Raw genomic sequence first — 16,851 nt, forward strand, 5'->3', positions numbered from 1 at the left:
AGGCGGCAGGGTGTCCATGGAAATGGTGCGGAGGCCACTCTGGCCCTGCGGTCTCTGTGCCTGCTGGTGTTGGCCGGGGCTGCGGCCACTGCCCGCATCCAGGGCGCGGTCCAGCGTGGGGCAGGAGTCGGTCAGCGAGTAGGGGGGCGGGGCGTCCGTGGGGACGTACAGCTGAGTGGCCCCCGGCCCCACACACTCCTCGTAACTGCAAGAGAAGAGGCTCCCTCAGGGCCCTGTGCAAACCGGCCTCAGTGGTGGGTGGCGGGGTCGCCCCCAAGGGCCGGGGGCCTAGCCGCAGCGACAAGCTGCCCGGCGTGGACCAGGTCAGGCCTTTGTCACGCTGAATCCGATGAAACCCCTCTACTCCCTGGGGAGGGGCACCCCAGAACCACCGAGACCTGGATTCTGGCCCTGACTCAGCCCCAGTGTTGCGTGTGAACTTGAGTGAGCGAGCCACGGAATTCTGGGTCTCAGATGGCTCAGAACCGTAGCCGCTGCTGATGGAGCATCTGCAGGCTGGCCACCGAGCATGGGTGGTGCTGGTGGGAGCAGCCTCAGGCTGCCAGACACTTCCGGGTCTCAACTCACCCCAAAGTGGCCCTTTCAGGGTTAGGAAGGTGCCCCTGGGGCCCATGGCTGCAGGGTGAAAAAGCATCCACCTGCAGGCGAAGTTCATACCTCCCAGTGCCCCTGGGGGCAGAGGGTAAAGGGTGATGGGGAGGATGGGGCTGTTTGTGGGGCCCAAGTGGTCTCTTGGTGGGGAAGTGATGGAGGCCCAGACTCCTCTTTTCAGGTACAAACTGGTGGCGATGTGCCTGGGGGTGGCTGGCAGGACAGGATAGGACCCAAAGGCTCCCCAGGGAAGCCTGTCCCCGCCATGGGGCAGGGCCACCTGCTGGCCATGAGTGCAGTCTGGACACAATGATGCCTATCCCAGTGGATGTGATTTGGGCTTTGGGGGCGCAAACTAAGGGGCTGGGGCCTGGACCTTCCACCTCACCTCTTCACCCAGCCTGAAGGAGCTGAACGTTTCTTCCTTTTTCCTTTTCGAGTGTCTCTCAGGGACATCTGCTAAGTCACGCCCCACCTTACAGGGACCAGCTTGGTCAGGAGGGTGAGGAGATGGCCACGCCCACTGAGCAGATGTTTTCTGCATTTATTCCATGTGGGGTGTTGCTGTTTCCCATGGGGGCTGGGGATTCTTGCCCAGAGCCCTGCCCTCTCAGGCCTCCTTACCCTGGTGGAGAATCTGGGTACAGCTCTCGGAGCACCGTGGCATCCACGTCCCCATCAGAGCTGAGGTCCAAGGGTGGAGGCCAGTCCTCGGCAGGGCTGCAGGTGTAGCGTGTTCTGTGGCTCGAGCGGCTATACGTGTGCCCGTCGGACACTGCAGGGAACGGACATTCAGCCTGGGCCTCAGGCTGGTGCCAGGGAAGGTCCTCACAGGTCTGCCTGAGGCCACTGAGATTCTGTTCTCTCCAACTCACCATCCTGCCCCTCACCAACCAGGGCTGCCTTCATTCCATCAGCAACAGCCCCAGAATATGAGCGCCAGTGCCCTGCTGGGCATGGGGGTCACAGAGAGGAAGCAGAGCTGGCCCTGCCCTGGTGGGGCTCCCAGGGTAGTGAGCAGCCTGTCCTGCGGACAGCCTAGTAGTGGGCAGCATGCCACAAGCTTTGATAGATGTTGTACTGGGGCTGTGGGTGCAGAGACAGGCCTGACCCAGCTTGGAGGTCAGGGAAGGCTTCCTGGGGGGAAGGGCTCCCAGAACTGAATCTTGTCTAGAAATCAGCCAGGGGAAGAGGGGCAGGCCTGGCAGAGGGAACAGAACAGCTTGAGCCAAGTGGGGGAGTTGTGAAAGAAGACTGTAGTGTGAACAGGAAGCTTTGAGCTGTGGAGAAGGGCTGGGGCACAAAAAATGGGAGGAAGTATCAGGGAATGAGGACAGCAGAGGTCTTTGGGGTCAGGCCTCCCTCCCTTTAGGTATCCCAGGGAGAAAAGGGGTTACTCTGATGACTCCTGGTGACTTCATGTACTATACTCTCTTCTGTTTTTTTTTTGTTTGTTCTTGTTTTTGTTTTTATCACATAGTACATCAAAGGCTCTGAAATGTCCCACAGCTGAGAAACACATTTAACTGTGCTTGTGCAGCATTTGGCTACGGAATCTTATTTTCTGAGACCCTAGTAACACTGCTTAGGAAATGCCGATGGAGTACAATCTTCTCATTCTACAGCTGGGGTTCAGAGAGGCTCATTGTCTTGCTGAAGGCCACACAGCAAATTACTGGTTGGGCCGAGGGTGGCTGGATGTCCCAGCTCCTCCGTCTCCCAGTTTCTGACAGGTCTGGTAGACGGCGGGGTCGGGGGGTGGTGGGGCGCGGACAGTGGGAACTGCAAAGATAACTGGTTGAGACATGAGGTCTCCCCACCTCCAACGGGCTCCCAGGTGGCTCCTCCCCTCAGAGGGCAGGGCGTAACATCAGGGGCGGGGCTTGTCTGTCTTGGGTGGGGCTCATGACCTTTCTTTGAGGTCAGCAGCACTGTTGCGGTTGTCCTTTCCATTCTACAGCCAAAGGCTCAGGGTCGCATTGCTGGTAGAATGTGGAGCTGGAATTCATGCATAGTCTGTAGACCCCAAAGATTGCTCTTTCTACTCCGCACATCTCTTTTTCTCACCTCGGTACAACAATGATGGAAAACTCTGGACAGGAAACACTATCTGCAGGTGCAGTCTCAGGGTTATCTATGGACATCGAGAAAGCTCTCGGAAGAAAATATTCCAAGCATATTAACAGCGGCTCTGTCTGGAGGACAGGATCAGAACCCTTATTTTCTTCTTTATATTTTCTGTATTTTAAAGGTTTTCCACAGTGAACACATATTACTTTTCTACTAGGAAAAAGGAACCCAATAACATACGCTGTAAGAAGGAGCTGAAATGAGATTTGTTTCCTTTTAGGGCACCAGCTGAAGGATGAGAATTTTGGGAAGAAATTGGGGAAGAAACTCAGGAGAGAGGAAAACATGGAATAAGTGCGTGAGGACAGAAGTGGAACCGAGGCCACTGGGCTCTGGTGCCGGGATCCCGTCCCTGCCAGCGTTGCTGCGGGGAGGGCCCCACTTGCAGTGCCCGTGGTGGGGGCTCTGGCTGTCCAGACCTCGGGAAGGCTAAGGCTGTTTCCTGGTGGGCAGGTCTGAGAGCTGACCGGGCCGAACCACACTGCTGTTCACCTCTCTCCCTGGGTTGCTTTTCTTGGGCCCCCCAGAGGCTGAGCGTCTCAGGGAGACTGAGGCTTCCCTGAGGCACTCACCTAGCCCACACCCCAATCCTGAGATGACCCAGGTCAGTCCCAGACATCCAGCTGGGTGGAGGTCCTGAGGAACATCTGGAAAGAACCCCCCTCCACACACACACACCCTATTTGAACTCCCCAGATTCCTTTCTTATCTCCTTTCCTTTCCTGTCTTCAACATCAGCACAGACCCAAATGGTCCAGGGAGACCCAAATCTCCCTCTTCCCTTATTTACCCAAGTTAAGATATACTTCGGTTAATTATTCAGCCCAAATCCGAGGTTAACAACCCTTTGACAGGCCCCCAGAGCGGGGAGGAGGAATTTGCATCCATGAGCACCTCTGTGCTCTAGCCTCACGATCTCATTCACCCTCAGCAGTTTGTGAGAGGGGGACAGTGGCTACCCCCTTCCCTCAGATGATGAATCGGACATAAAGCCACTTGCTCTAAAGCCCCAGCAAGTGAAAGGGGACCAGATCTGTCTCTTAAAGCTCAAGGTATTTCCATCTTATGGAAGGAGAATTTCCCTTCCTTCCTTCCTTCCTTCCTTCCTTCCTTCCTTCTCTCCCCCCCCTCCTTCCCCTCCCTCCGTCCTTCTCTCTTTCTCTCTCTCTCTCTCTCCCCCTTTCTTCCTCCCTCCCTCCCTCCCTCCCTTCCTTCCTCCCTTCCTTCCTTTCTTGGTCTTTCTGTCTCTCTCATTCACTCACTCCTTCATTCATTCTCAAACATTCATTGGCTCCTCTCTCTGCACCTGACCAGCCTACAGAAGGGCCCTGTGGGCAGACAGAGGAGGACCAACTTTGTCCTGAGGGCAACGGGGAGCCACTGAGTAGTGTTGAGTAGAGTCACAATTCAGTCATGTTGACTGTCTTGTGGAGAATGCCTTGGAGGTGCCAGGCCGGTGGCTGGCAGGTGTGGAGGTTGCAGCATTAGTGAAGTGGCCCTGGAGTAGGTATTCTCGGGGTGGTAGGGAGAGAACATGAAAATAGTTAACATTTACTGAGCACTTACTCGTAAGCCAGGTACTGTGCTAATTTAGTCCTGACAATAACTTTTTTGGGTGGTTCCCTGTGTACCCATTGTACAGATGACTCACAGAGGTTAAGCAACTTTCCTGAGGTTGTGCAGTAAGAAGCAGAAGATTAAGGCTGTTTTGGACCCCCTGGGTCTGAGGTGCCTCTGAGACTTCAGGGGGCCGTGTCTCAGGGACAGCTGGGTGAGGGTGGTGGGTGGTGCCTGGAGCTGGCAGGTGGATGAGATGGACATGGGTACAGATGGGGTGGGTACAGAGAGAGGACCCAGGGCCCAGGGTTGGGCTCTGAGGGACCTTCATATTCCTCTCCTCAGAGAATAGGAATCCACCGAAAAGTCTGAGAAGGAGCAGCCAGAGCAGTGGGAGAGAGCCCGGGAGAGGCTGAGTCACTAGAGCCAGGGGGAGGGCATCTGAAGGACAGAGGGTCCCCAGGGCCAGTAGGGTGGTGTTCGTTGGTGCTCTGCTGCTTTCATGTCCCCTCTTCCCTGGCTTCTTTCCAAGGCTCCTTGCAGCCCCTGGGCGCCCCCTGAAGGCTAGAAGGTGGTGTAGGGGCATCAGCACCTCCAGGCTCCCTGCTGAGGCCCCAAGGAGGTGCCAAAGCCAGAGCTGAGAATAGAAATGGGCAGAGAGGTGGGAGCCCCACAGAGGGGTCTCCACGGTAACAGGGCTGCAGGGCTGCTGTGAGTCAGCGGAGCGGGGGGGTGGGTAAGCAAAGGCTTGACCCCAGACTTGGCCTGGCTGTGGCCTGCTGTCACCCCACCTGCTCTGATGTCAGGGACAGGGCCTTGCTCATGTGGCACAGGCCCCGTGGCTCCACCACAGACTCAGGATGGACTAGCCTGCCCCTAGGTCCATCTCTCTCTCCTCAAGGCCAAGGCTGACTGCTCAGCCTTAATCTAGGGAACTCCTGTGGGCATCTCTCCTAGGCTCTAAGTACGAGGCGCAGGCTCGGGGGCACTCAGGCCATTCAACAAGTCCCTCCAGCTTCCCAGTCTTTAACATGGGCTAACACGGCTCTTGCTGTGAGGATGAAATGAAGTGGTTCCTTCCCTTGCCCGTGGAGTACTTCTTCTGGGCCAGGTCCTGTTCTGGGCTGTGAGCTCAACTCTCGGAGAGCTACATGCAGCTCCTGCTTTCACCGATGCAACACAGCCATCCTGTGTCGGGGTACTGATGGGAGTGTGGGTACAATGCTAAGGAAGTACAGGGAATGGGGGTCAACCCGTGCCTGGGGGGGTGGGTGAGGAGGGGCCAGAGAAACTTCCAAAAGGAGGTGGTATTTGAGCCAGGTCTGGAAGGACAAGTAGGCTTTTGTCAGGTGAGGAAGTATGGGGAATGGCATTCTGGGCACAGGGAAGAGCATATGCAAAGGTGCAGAGGCGGGAAGCAGCATGAAAGGGGTGCCTGGGGAGGAGCAGGAGGAGTGGAGGGCACGGGTCTAGTTATGTGCGGTGGGCATGCTGGCCGTCCTGGGCCTGACCGGCCACATCCTGGGGTCGGGGGGGAGGTCGAGGGTGGTACCTGGGCTCCTTGTTGTGGGTGGGCCTGCTCTGAGCACCAGCCCTGCACTCTCCAGGGGTCAGGCTGGTGATACAAGGGTAGGAACAGGCAGGCCTGGTCTCACAGTGGCCAGGGCTGGGGAGGGAGCACCACACCCTCCCTTTGACCTTCAGCCTCACCCTTGGCAGACAACTGGGCTTCTTATGCCACTGAGACATGGTGAGTGCCTCTGAGCTCTTCCTGATTACTTATGACCTCGAGGATGCCTCCTCTGACCACCCTGCGCCACCCATGGCAGAGCTGCCACCTCCCTGATGCCTCCTGGGCTACAGGGGTCCCAGGGCCCGGGCTGGGCGGCAGCTCACCGTAGCCGTGTTCGTACTCTCGATGGCGGCGGCGGCGGCGGCGATGGTGGTGGTGGTGGTGGCGGCGATGGCGGTGGCGGTGCCGCTGGAGCCGGGCTTGCCTGTCCCTGCGGATGCTGCCCACGATGATGGTGATGCAGGAGAGGATGATGACCACACCTATGACTGCGCTTGCCACCAGCACAGGAGACACGAGCAGATGGCTGTGCTCTGAGCTCTCTGAGAACGTCGGGTAGAAGTAGCTGGTGCGGTTGTATCGAGCTACTGTGGACAGAGAGAGAGAGGACGCTGAGCCGGGGCACAGACCCTGCCCCACACCTTCCTCCTCCCTCCCTGCTGCCCTGTGAGTTATTCATCCCTAAATAAATGGAGAATATTCAGTTCTCTATCCTGACTGCTCCTTCCAGGGAGGAGGGGAGCAGCGCCTCGTCCCGCTGCCTGCAGGAGCCTCTGCTAGTGAGGGCTGACCTCCTCGCCTCTCCTCTGAAGCCTCTGGCCTAGGAGCTCAACCAACTCACAGAAAGGAAAAAGGAAGCTCAGAGAGGGCAGTGGACTTTCTCAAGGTCACACAGCAAATTAGCAGCAGAGCTGAGTCTTGAACCCACTGAACCTGACTCAGTGCTAGACAAGGACTCTATTCCACCAAGACATGAGGTTGGAAGGTCAGCATGACTTTACCAAAGCCTTGGGAAGGGATGGGGGATACACAGGGGTCAGAGTATGAGGACCAGATGTGCTGGCCTCCAACACTGGCCTCCTACCTAAGAGGCGAAACCTACCGAGGGGACTCCAGGGAAATCAGGCAGGCCTGGGGTTATGAGCAGTAACTGACCCAGACATGACAGTGGGTTGGATCAGATCAGGGAAGGCTTCCCAGAGGAGGTGAAGCTAGGAGGTATTCCACGCAGGGGAAGAGCAAGGATAAAGGTGCAGAGAGGTGGGAAGGGGCTTCTAGGAAGGGGTGTGGTATGGTGGGTCCCTGAGAGCCCTACTAAAGGAAGCTTCTGGGGCCCATGATGGCTTTGTCCTCCCATAAGATAAGATGATGGAGCCCTGGGGGCTGGAGTCCCAGGGAAGGGTTAGAATCAGCCAGGACCATCCATGGGCACTTGCTGCCTCGCTCAGGGAGAACCAGTACCACATTAGTGAGTGTCCGTGACTGCCCCTTAATTCCCTCCCACTCAACTGAGCAGGGATGTGGTTTTCCCCTTTTATAGATGCGTGGACTGATGCTCAGCTCCAGCCCATGGTCACTCAGTTACTCTGTGGTTGAGCCGAGTGAGAACTCAGGCCCAAGCTTCAAAGTCCCGAGCTCACTCTCCACTGTCCCCTGCCCCAGGCATGAGCCCTTCCTGAGGGTGCAGGTCCCATCTCTGGACAGCCATAGGGAGCCAGCTTCAGATACTCAGTGAGCCACAGGGTCAGGGGCAAGCTTTCCTGGGCCCTGTTCTGAAAGCGGTCCCCCTGTCTGTCCTCCCAGAGCCTGTGTCCCAGTCCCTGTTCTGCATTTGTCACATATGATTATGCATGGTTTCCAGGGCTTGTGTTTGATCGCTCTCTGTGTCCTCAAGCTCAGCACTGGGCCTGGGCTCACCAAAGGTGCCCAAGCCATGTACTGAGTGAGTGGCTGCAGCCTTGAGACCAGATGGGGAAGGGGCAGGGAGGCCCTGAGCTGCCTCAGGGGAATGAGGTCTCTGCCTTGAGTGGTAATCAAGCAGAGTGTGGATGGTTACCTCCCTGGGTAGTTGTAGGAGGGCTTTGTTCCCAGGTGAGGGCATGGACTTATGCAAATCAGAAGGTAGAAACTCAACTGTGGCCTCCTGTACCTTCCCATCCCTTCCCAGCACCATCTCCAAAAGCGTCTCCCACACTCAGCCCATGTCAGGGACAGGTAGGTGAAGCATGAACTTGGGGCCTTTGCCTGAGCTATGAACATGCCCTGCCAGCAGTTCTGGCCCATGCTGGTGGCTCTTGCAGCCTACTGACCTTCATTAGGAGGGGCTGGCCTCGAGGCCTTACTGCCTGGGCCAGAATGTCATCCTAGCCTGAGAGCCAAGCCTTTGCTTGCTGAAGTTCATTGTAAGCTTCTCCCCTGCAGGTGCCTTCACTGGGGAGAGGGAGCTGCCCTTGGGCTTTGGCTGAGCATGCGTGCCTCCTGACCCTCTAATATGAAAATGCCAGGGTAAGCAGATTTCTGGGATTCTTTGAGGGCCAAACACAGACCACTGTTTTGAGAGCCCCCACTGTGTGTAGGTTCTGTGCTGAGAGCTCACTTCATCCCTGAAGCTATGTTCTCCCCATTTTATAGATGAGAATACTGAGGCTCAAAGATATTAAGTAACACACCACAATCATATATAGCCAGTATATGGCTAACTCCTGTTTGGCCCAGGAGGCAGCCTCAGCATCCTTTTCAACATAGTACTTCTAGTACTTCACACAGTGATTACCCTGGTCATGAGACAAAGCTTTTGGCCACCACTCGTCCAGTCCACCGTGCTTTCACTCCTGAGCCAATGACCAGGCTTTTGGCTTGGACTAGAGCTGAGCCGGTGGTCATTCGGCTACTGTATTCTCTCTGATAAAGTACAAGCCAGCTGGCCATCCAACCAAGGTCACCCTCTTCCTCTCACCTTTGAAGCCAATGGCAAGGCTTGGGGATGTCAGAGACAGCAGCCCTCCTTGGGGACGGTAGGAGTGTATGGGGTCCACACTGCTCTCGACTGTCCTGTTCAGTCTGTTCCAGCTGCTGCGATGGTTTGGGATGTACTGGTCACCCCACGATCCAAGGCAGATGTGCTACCAGAAAGCTGGCCATGGCAAGGCTGGAGGTGCCCAGAATGAGAACGTAGGGTTGGATTTGTGTGTGCATGCCTGCCCTGCTCAGCACGCAGAAACTGCTGCGGAGGTGCCAGTCCCATGGGGTCACCCTGAAGATGCCTCTCCCTCTCCCTGCTTCAGCAGCAAATGAGAAGCTCGCCCTCGTGGCAGTGCCAGGCTCATCACCAGCCAGGCGTGGAGATGGCAACACCCATGCCTGCAGATGGAGCCAGTTGGTGCAGGCGTCCGCCTGCATGGTCAGGGGGAAGTTAATCTTCCAGTCCCTGCGACCGGTGGAGGTAGGTGCTGCTTTAAATTATGAGGGAAACTTCCAATTTCCAAATTCAGGGTCCATTTCATCAACAAGATAAAAATGACTGCAGAGAAATAACATGATGCTAGCCCCCCTTCCCACCGCTCTGCCTCGCTCTCCCCCTGCACCAGCTGTGGAAAGGAAAGAGGGTAAGGCAAACTTTGCCCCTATCCTAGACTTTCTTCCCAAGCAGCTTCTACAAAGGTGCTGATGATCAAGAGAAAATTGTACCTCAAGATACCAGGTCATCCCTGAGATGCGGCCCTCCCTCCACATACAGCATGAGTAGCTATCATCTCCTGGACACCTACTGTGTGTCATGCACCATGCTTGGTACTTTTCATGCACTGTATTATCTCATTTAATTCTTATGATGGTCCATGATGGGATCTCCAATTAACAGGTGGAGATACTGGGCTTCAGACAGGTTATTTGTCCAATGTCACTCAGCCCACAAAGAGGGACCCGGGTCAGCGGGCAGCCAAAGCCCCAAGATGCCAAGATGCCACTCTGTGGCTACCAGGCACTGTGCACTGGCGCTCATGTTTTTGGGATCTTGCTAAAGTAAAATTTTTCTCTCCCTAAAACGATGCTTTGCTTTTTCTGGGCCACCTTAACATGTAGTCAAAGTAGGCCATGACCTACGTCTTATTCAGGGTGAAGGTATATCATCAGCTGAAGGAACATTGCTGAGTTTTGAAGGGCTGGCAGGAGCCCTCCATGAAGGTCAAATCAAGAGACCGTCTTTTATCTCAAGGGCAGAGAGGAGACATGAAGGGGCGCGGTCACAGTGTTTTAAGAGCGCCCTCTGGCCGCAGAACTGGACGCTGGGTGAGGGGACACCAGCAAGTAGGCTGCTGTGAGGGTCCACGTGAGCGTGGAGCGTGGAGCGTGGAGGGTGGAGCGTGGAGCGTGGGGGGTGGAGCGTGGAGCGTGGAGCGTGGAGGGTGGAGCGGGGAGCGTGGAGCGTGGAACGTGGAGCGTGGAGCGTGGAACGTGGAGCGTGGGGGAAGCCCGCAGCTCCCGCCCTCGGAGCGTGGAGCCGGGCTCAGCTGAAAGCACTTGAAGGGCAGCTGCCCCTGAGGAGAGTTCCTGGAGCGGGGAGCGTGGAGCGTGGAGCGTGGAACGTGGAGCGTGGGGGAAGCCCGCAGCTCCCGCCCTCGGAGCGTGGAGCCGGGCTCAGCTGAAAGCACTTGAAGGGCAGCTGCCCCTGAGGAGAGTTCCTCTACCGCGCCAAGCTGACGTCCTTTGAGCAGGCCTTAGCGACAACCCTGGTGCTCTCCCCACTCTGCAGGTGGGGCCCCAAGGTCCCCTTCAGGGCTGGGATGGTGCCTGGATCCGTGGGCCTCTGCTGTGCCAGGCAGAAGCCAGCTCTCGCGCCTCCAGACCTCTGCTCCAGGCTGGGACTGGGAACCACAGGTGGGTCAGAGGCCCTGCATGACCGCGGCCTGGGTGTGGGGCCGGGTCTGGCGTTTGCCCCCTCTCTGTGCGGAACCATTGTCACCCCCATTTATAGGACACTGAATCTTGGTGAGCTGAAGTTTGCCCACCTAGTTTCGTGGCAGAGCTGGGATCTGAACCCAGGTGTGCCTGATAATCCATGCACTAGGGCCCAGAGCAGGGGAAGAGAGTTGGGTGCGGTGGAGGTGGAGGTAGGAGAACGGGGCTCCGTTCCTGGTTCTACCACTCACTTGCTGTAGAGTGAGTTTGTCCCCTGCCCTCTCTGGACCTGCTCGCTATCTGTCTGAAAGACAATTATTCTTGAGCCGTTCTTCCTGCAGGGTGGGTGAAAGGGTCTGAAAGGGGTGGGGAGGAGGTGGGAACCAGGTGAACACAACGGGCAAGGCAGTGAGATCCAGGCTTGCGTCGGGGGATGGGGTCAGGGCTGGCTGCAGGCTGGGAAACAGTGGGGAACGTGCAGGGCAGGGAAGCTGAGGCAGACCATCACTACTGACTCCTTGCTGAGTGTAGTGTGTGGGCAGCTGTGCAGTCACTCTGTCTGGGTTCAGGCAAGTGCTCTTTGCAGCCTGAAGCCACCTGGGAGCATTGACAAAGGAAAGGCACCGAGACAGTGGAGGTGCTGAGCCAGCATCTTTAGGCCTCCAGTCCTGCCCACACCTTCGGAGACGCTGGCTAGAGGGAGAAGGGGGGCCAAGGACTGAGATCTGACTGATGGTTCCTGTCACAAAAAATTCTGAAGACATTTGTCATGGGTCCACTTCCCTGGCAAGTCTGGCCTCAGTAGTTCATCTCTTTCTCCACTGCCGAAGCCACTAGGGTGAGGCCTTGAGGTCACTGGAGGGAATCTGGGGAGCAGGATTCAGGCACCGCCTTCCCTCTGCTTACCAATGGCTGGTCTCAGCCTCCCGGCAGGGACTGGGGCAGGGGACGTGGCAGGGCAGGCTCACTTGCTTGGGCACTTCTGAGTCTCCTCCCCTTCTGTTTTGGGCAGCCTCTCAACCCACTTGGTGATATCACCTAGTTACCAGGAGACTGTGATGGAGAGAGTCAGAGCACCGGGAACAGGTCAGGGACGTCCACACAGAGGGGCTGGGTCTTGAAGGATGAACCAGCAGGACAAGATCAGGGGAGGGAGGAAGGGGCCCGGGCAGGAGTACAGAGGGGTAAGGTCCCAACAGAGCTCAGGAAAGGAGGAGGTGCTCCTGGGGTGAGGCTGTGGGATGTCCCCTGAACATTGGGATTATGGGGATGAGGAAGAGGCTGCTTGGTGTTCAGGATTCTTCTTACAACGGGATGTAGCTCTGTAAGAAGTCAGCTAATGTCATGTCAAGGCCCTGACACGTTTTACTTGGCCATTTGTGGGATTACAGGTGGGGCAGGTTATAGTGGAAAGGAGGACTGGAATGTGAAGTCATCCAGCTATTAATCAGTCCTCCATGAATTCACTCACCCTCCTAATGTACTTATCTATCTAGGCATCTATTCAGGATCTACTTGATCATCCATGCATCCATCCATATATTCAATAGATCATCCATCCGTCTACCCACCCATCCATCCACTCACCAATACTCACTAAGTGCTTATTCTATGCCTGGACACATGCTAGGCACTAGGAACATGTATATGAATCAACTAGAATGAACCTCTTAAACCGTGGAAAGCAAGAGTTCCCACACAGGTGCCCCAGTGCTGAGAGGGAAAGTCTTGCTACATCATGGAGTTCTCTGCTCTCACGTCATGCAGAGTAGTTTGCTTCCCTCCGTTTTACACATCAGAGTTAATAGGAGAGTGCTCCATTGCCAAGTGGAAGATTTTCAGCCACTGCATTAAAATATAACTGGAAAAATATAAGTGACCACCCACAGGCCTTTCATGATTCTATAAATATAAGATGAAAGTGATTTATTCCACTATTGAGCTAGATTCTGCCACTTAAATAAACTCACCAAAATTAACTCACATGTACCTCTACATAGCCAAACTCCCTAAGTTTACCGTCTTGTCATCATTCACTAAGGTTTTATCTCTGGTTTGATGAACAATTTATTTGTTGGCTGGAAAACTCATTGAAACAGTGTCACAAGCCACTTTTCCCTACTTCTGCAGAGGAAGTGGTAAACTGGCTGACATTACGGAACCAAGCCATGGCAGAATTAGACTTTCTACTTGAACCCACACCAAACTCTTCCTTTTCTTGCTAGAATCATCAATGGCCCTGTACTCATTTTCTCTCCTCTTCCGTCCCCACCTAGAGTTGGCTCTTAGGCTGTTTTCCAGAGAGAACACAAGCTTTTATAACACCAGCAGTCACTGTGCCTGCTCGATGGGTAGGAAATAGTGGAACTGTGTGGAGAAGCAGATGCTGGGTGGGAGTGGGGGCTGGCTTGGCCCGCCCATCAGCTAGGGGATTAGCTATCACATCCCAGTTTGCATTATGAGACTCAAAATCGTGGCTTCGAAAAATGACCACTTACTACAGTGTGGACTTTCCATGAATAATTGATATGTACAGTGTTAAATTCATGAATGCAGCAAATTATCCTCAGCTATCCCACCACAAGCTGGACCAGCCTAAAGGTATGTTCTTGGGCCACAGTGGCCGAGTCCCCATCCCAAGTACTGTCTTCCTTGAGTTTTGTTTTGGCCGTTTGCTTTTGTGGGTTCTGATTCTGGAACATGTTAGAGGTGATGGGATTTTGTCCCCTGCTCCACAGTGGTTCCCTCAACTCCTAGAATACAAGGGCATGTGGGAAACCAGTGCCAGGGCAGCAGTGTATTAAAAATAATATATCATAAGTAGAAAGGACTTATTCCAGGAATGCCAGAATGGTTTAAGACTAGGAGATCTATTAACATAACATGTCACTTTAGTAGGTAGGATGAGAAAAACTAGTAGACCAGGCAAAGATAGGTACTTCTTGGCCATGATATATCCTGATGATCTCAAATGACTGACACCATCACACCGAACCGTGGAGCTTTGGAATTGTTTCTCAGCGTGTGGTTCAGGGAATGTGGGTTTCTAAAAACGTTATGCAGTGTTTGGGGACAAGCCCTGGACCCCCATGCCCACCCCCAAGATTGCTTTGCAGCCCTGAGCTGGGGCAAACCAGTCCCGGTCCTAAGGCCTTTTATTCACCAACATTCAGTGTCCTGAGACGGTGCATGGTCCTAGTGTCCTCTAGGAGAAGGATCCCTCCTCAGCCATCTTCCTCAGGGCAGGAGGAAGCCCAGAGCTCCTGCACCAGAGCTGACCTGCATCTGGTCCTGGGATCTGGCTAAGTAAGACAGACAGTCCTGGGTTCAAATCTTGGCCCTGCCTCTTGCAGGTGGTGCCCTCGGGGCAGTTTACACCTCTAAGCTTCTATCACTTCATTTGTACAATGGGAACAGCAATTTCTTTGAACTGATCAAAGCACACTGCCTAGCAGGATGCTTGGCACACAGTAGGTGCTCAATATATGACAATTAAACCTGAAAATCTTTAAAAACACCCCTAGACGTAGTGTTAGACGTGAAAGGCAAAACAGTAAAGCTCCAAATGGAAAACACTGTAGAACATCTTTATGACCTTGGATTGTTTAAACAGGATACAAAGGTACTAACCATCAAAAAAACGGCTAAGTTGGCCTATATTAAAATAAAGATCTTTGGTGGGAGATTGGGCTTCTAGGTGGGCAGGGGGCCCAGGGACGGAGATGTGAACAGGGTCAAGGCCATGGCTGGAGCAAGGGGAAAGTTTTGAAAGACTTTCTAAATCATTTGTAACCTGCCCCAGGACACTGGTGAATGTTTCTCATGGAGGAATCTGTACAGGTGCCTGGAACCAGATAATAGATCCCGAGACACAGAAGTGTCCTTCTTCCACATCCTTATGGGATCCTCCATTTTTGCACAATTAGCTGTTTTACTCCAGTAGGTTTGTTCTTTGCGGGAGACCCAAGAGAGTAGCCATACCATCAATTATAGCGATTCAATGTCAAACAGTATTAGCTGAGTATAATACATCTTGTGGTGATATAGGAAAACTAATTTGGTAACCTAGGCCTCATGTTCAATGAGGGGACCTAAGACAGCCTTTCTTCAAATAACTGATAAGTAAAAAGCCCCACAGTATCCCTTTTCAGTTCGAAAAATGCAAGTCTTAGCAGCAGCTGACGGGAAACGTGTGATATTTGCCCGGGCTGTCTTTTGATGATGACTCATACTACCAGTACTTTTGCTACTTCTGATTACCTATGTTTCAGTATTAGTGTCACTTTAGTACTTGATTCCTATAAAGATTTTTGCAGTGGAAGTATAGTTCTTGGTTACCTACTACACTTAGAAACAGGTCCTCATTCTGTTTTTATAATACGTTTTTTGCATTCTACTCTAAATCAAAGTCAGTGTCGAACAAAGGGATGATGCTGTGCGCGTCTCTCTCCTCTTGTGTGTGTTTCATCAGCTTGCCCTCCCCATGGCTCTTGTAATAAGTCAGTGGTGTATAGCTGGGCCTTTCATTCTTGTGCATTTAAAAATAAATGTCACTGCAGGAGAAATGCTGGCTGTGCTAGGATTGAGCAGAAATTGATTTTGAAATGATAGTAAACATTTGTTAAACCAGACACTGAACTTCACCCACTATGGTGGTTACATTACTTAGTTAAGTGTTTTTAATGCTCAATGTAATTCCTATTTTAAAAGAATTTAAGGAACAACACACAGGTTTCTGAATATACAAACTCAGAAATAACATACTGTCTGGGAATCTGATAGTCATGTTGTTTTAGATAACTGGATTTTACACTTGGTAGATACGCCAGTGCACTAATATCGCTCAGGTGTAATTGATCATCCTGTTTGCTCGCAAGGATAATGAGAGCCGCTGTGCCCCAGTGCTATGATTCTTCTTGTTATTCTTAGTGTTGGTGACATACTGTGCATGTGTAGTAGCCACGTGTACTATAATAGTACTTAAACTATTGGGATCACTGTCAGTATTTTAGTGTTGGAGGTACTCTTTTATCTTGAAAAAAATGAGAGATTTTTAAAAACGTTTAAATTGTTTCACTAGCAGTCCTTTAAATTTCATTTAACCTAAAACCTGAAATTTCAGTAATAGACAAAAACTCTTTAACAAGGCTGCCATCCGACTTAAAAGGTGCCCACCTTGGCTTTCACGTTTGTAAAAATGTATTCTTTGAAGTGCAGCAATAGAATCCTCTGCTCCTAAGGAGTACAAGAGGGTATCCCCTAACTGTATGCTCCATATCATTTTATTTTCTGTAAATTTTGAAGTTAAATATGCATAAAGCAAATAATTATATACAAGAATAGATAAATAGTCTATATATAAAAGTTTAAGAACATTTCCGAATCCAAAGACATGATTATAAGAGTCAAAAAGCAGTCCACAAAGAGGGAGAAGATTTTTGCAATAATATGTCCAACACAGGACTGGTAGTCAGAATATATAAAAAACTCCTAGAAATCAGTAATAAAAAGACCCAATGAAAAAGTGGGCTAAAGGCTTAAACCATCACTTCACAAAAGAGGATAGCCAAGGTGCTAAATACACTGTACTTAATCACCAGAGAAATTCAAATGAAACCACAAGGTAATATCTCTACTATCTACCAGAATGGCTAAAGTGAAAAAATCCAGACAACACCAAGCATTGGTGAGGATGTAGGGCAACTAGAGCTATCATATATTGATGTTAGCAGTGTGGATTGGTACAGCCACTCTGGAAAACTGTTTAGCTCTATCTATTAAAGCCAAACACATGGATGTCCTATAACCCAGAAATTCCACTCCTGGGCAGAATGAATTCTCCAACAGAAATGCATCAATATGTTCACCAAAAGTCATGTACTAGAACAGTGCTGTCCAGTATGGTAGCCACTAGCCGCTTGTAGCTACTTAAATTAATGAAAATTAAATTAAAATTCAGTTCCTCAAAATTGAAGATGATTCAAAGAAATAGAAAGATATCCCATGCTCCTAGATTGGAAGAATTAACGTTATTAAAATGTCATACTATCCAAAGAAATCTATAGATTTAATGCAATCCCTAT

General features: G+C 52.3%; 1 protein-coding gene across 1 annotated transcript in view; it reads right to left on the reverse strand.

Annotated features, from left to right (window-relative positions):
• BEAN1 (brain expressed associated with NEDD4 1) overlaps positions 1 to 16,851 on the reverse strand; it is a 38,861-nt gene that overhangs the window by 720 nt on the left and 21,290 nt on the right. Inside the window, exons 3-5 of the mRNA XM_028477532.1 lie at positions 6,196 to 6,459; positions 1,237 to 1,387; positions 5 to 205 (exon numbers count right to left, since the gene is read on the reverse strand). Coding sequence (XP_028333333.1) covers positions 5 to 205; positions 1,237 to 1,387; positions 6,196 to 6,459 — 616 coding nt within the window. The remainder of the gene's footprint in view (positions 1 to 4; positions 206 to 1,236; positions 1,388 to 6,195; positions 6,460 to 16,851) is intronic.

Source organism: Physeter macrocephalus, chromosome 17 (genome assembly GCF_002837175.3).
Source record: "Physeter macrocephalus isolate SW-GA chromosome 17, ASM283717v5, whole genome shotgun sequence".
In the NCBI taxonomy this organism is placed as follows: Eukaryota; Metazoa; Chordata; class Mammalia; order Artiodactyla; family Physeteridae; genus Physeter; species Physeter macrocephalus.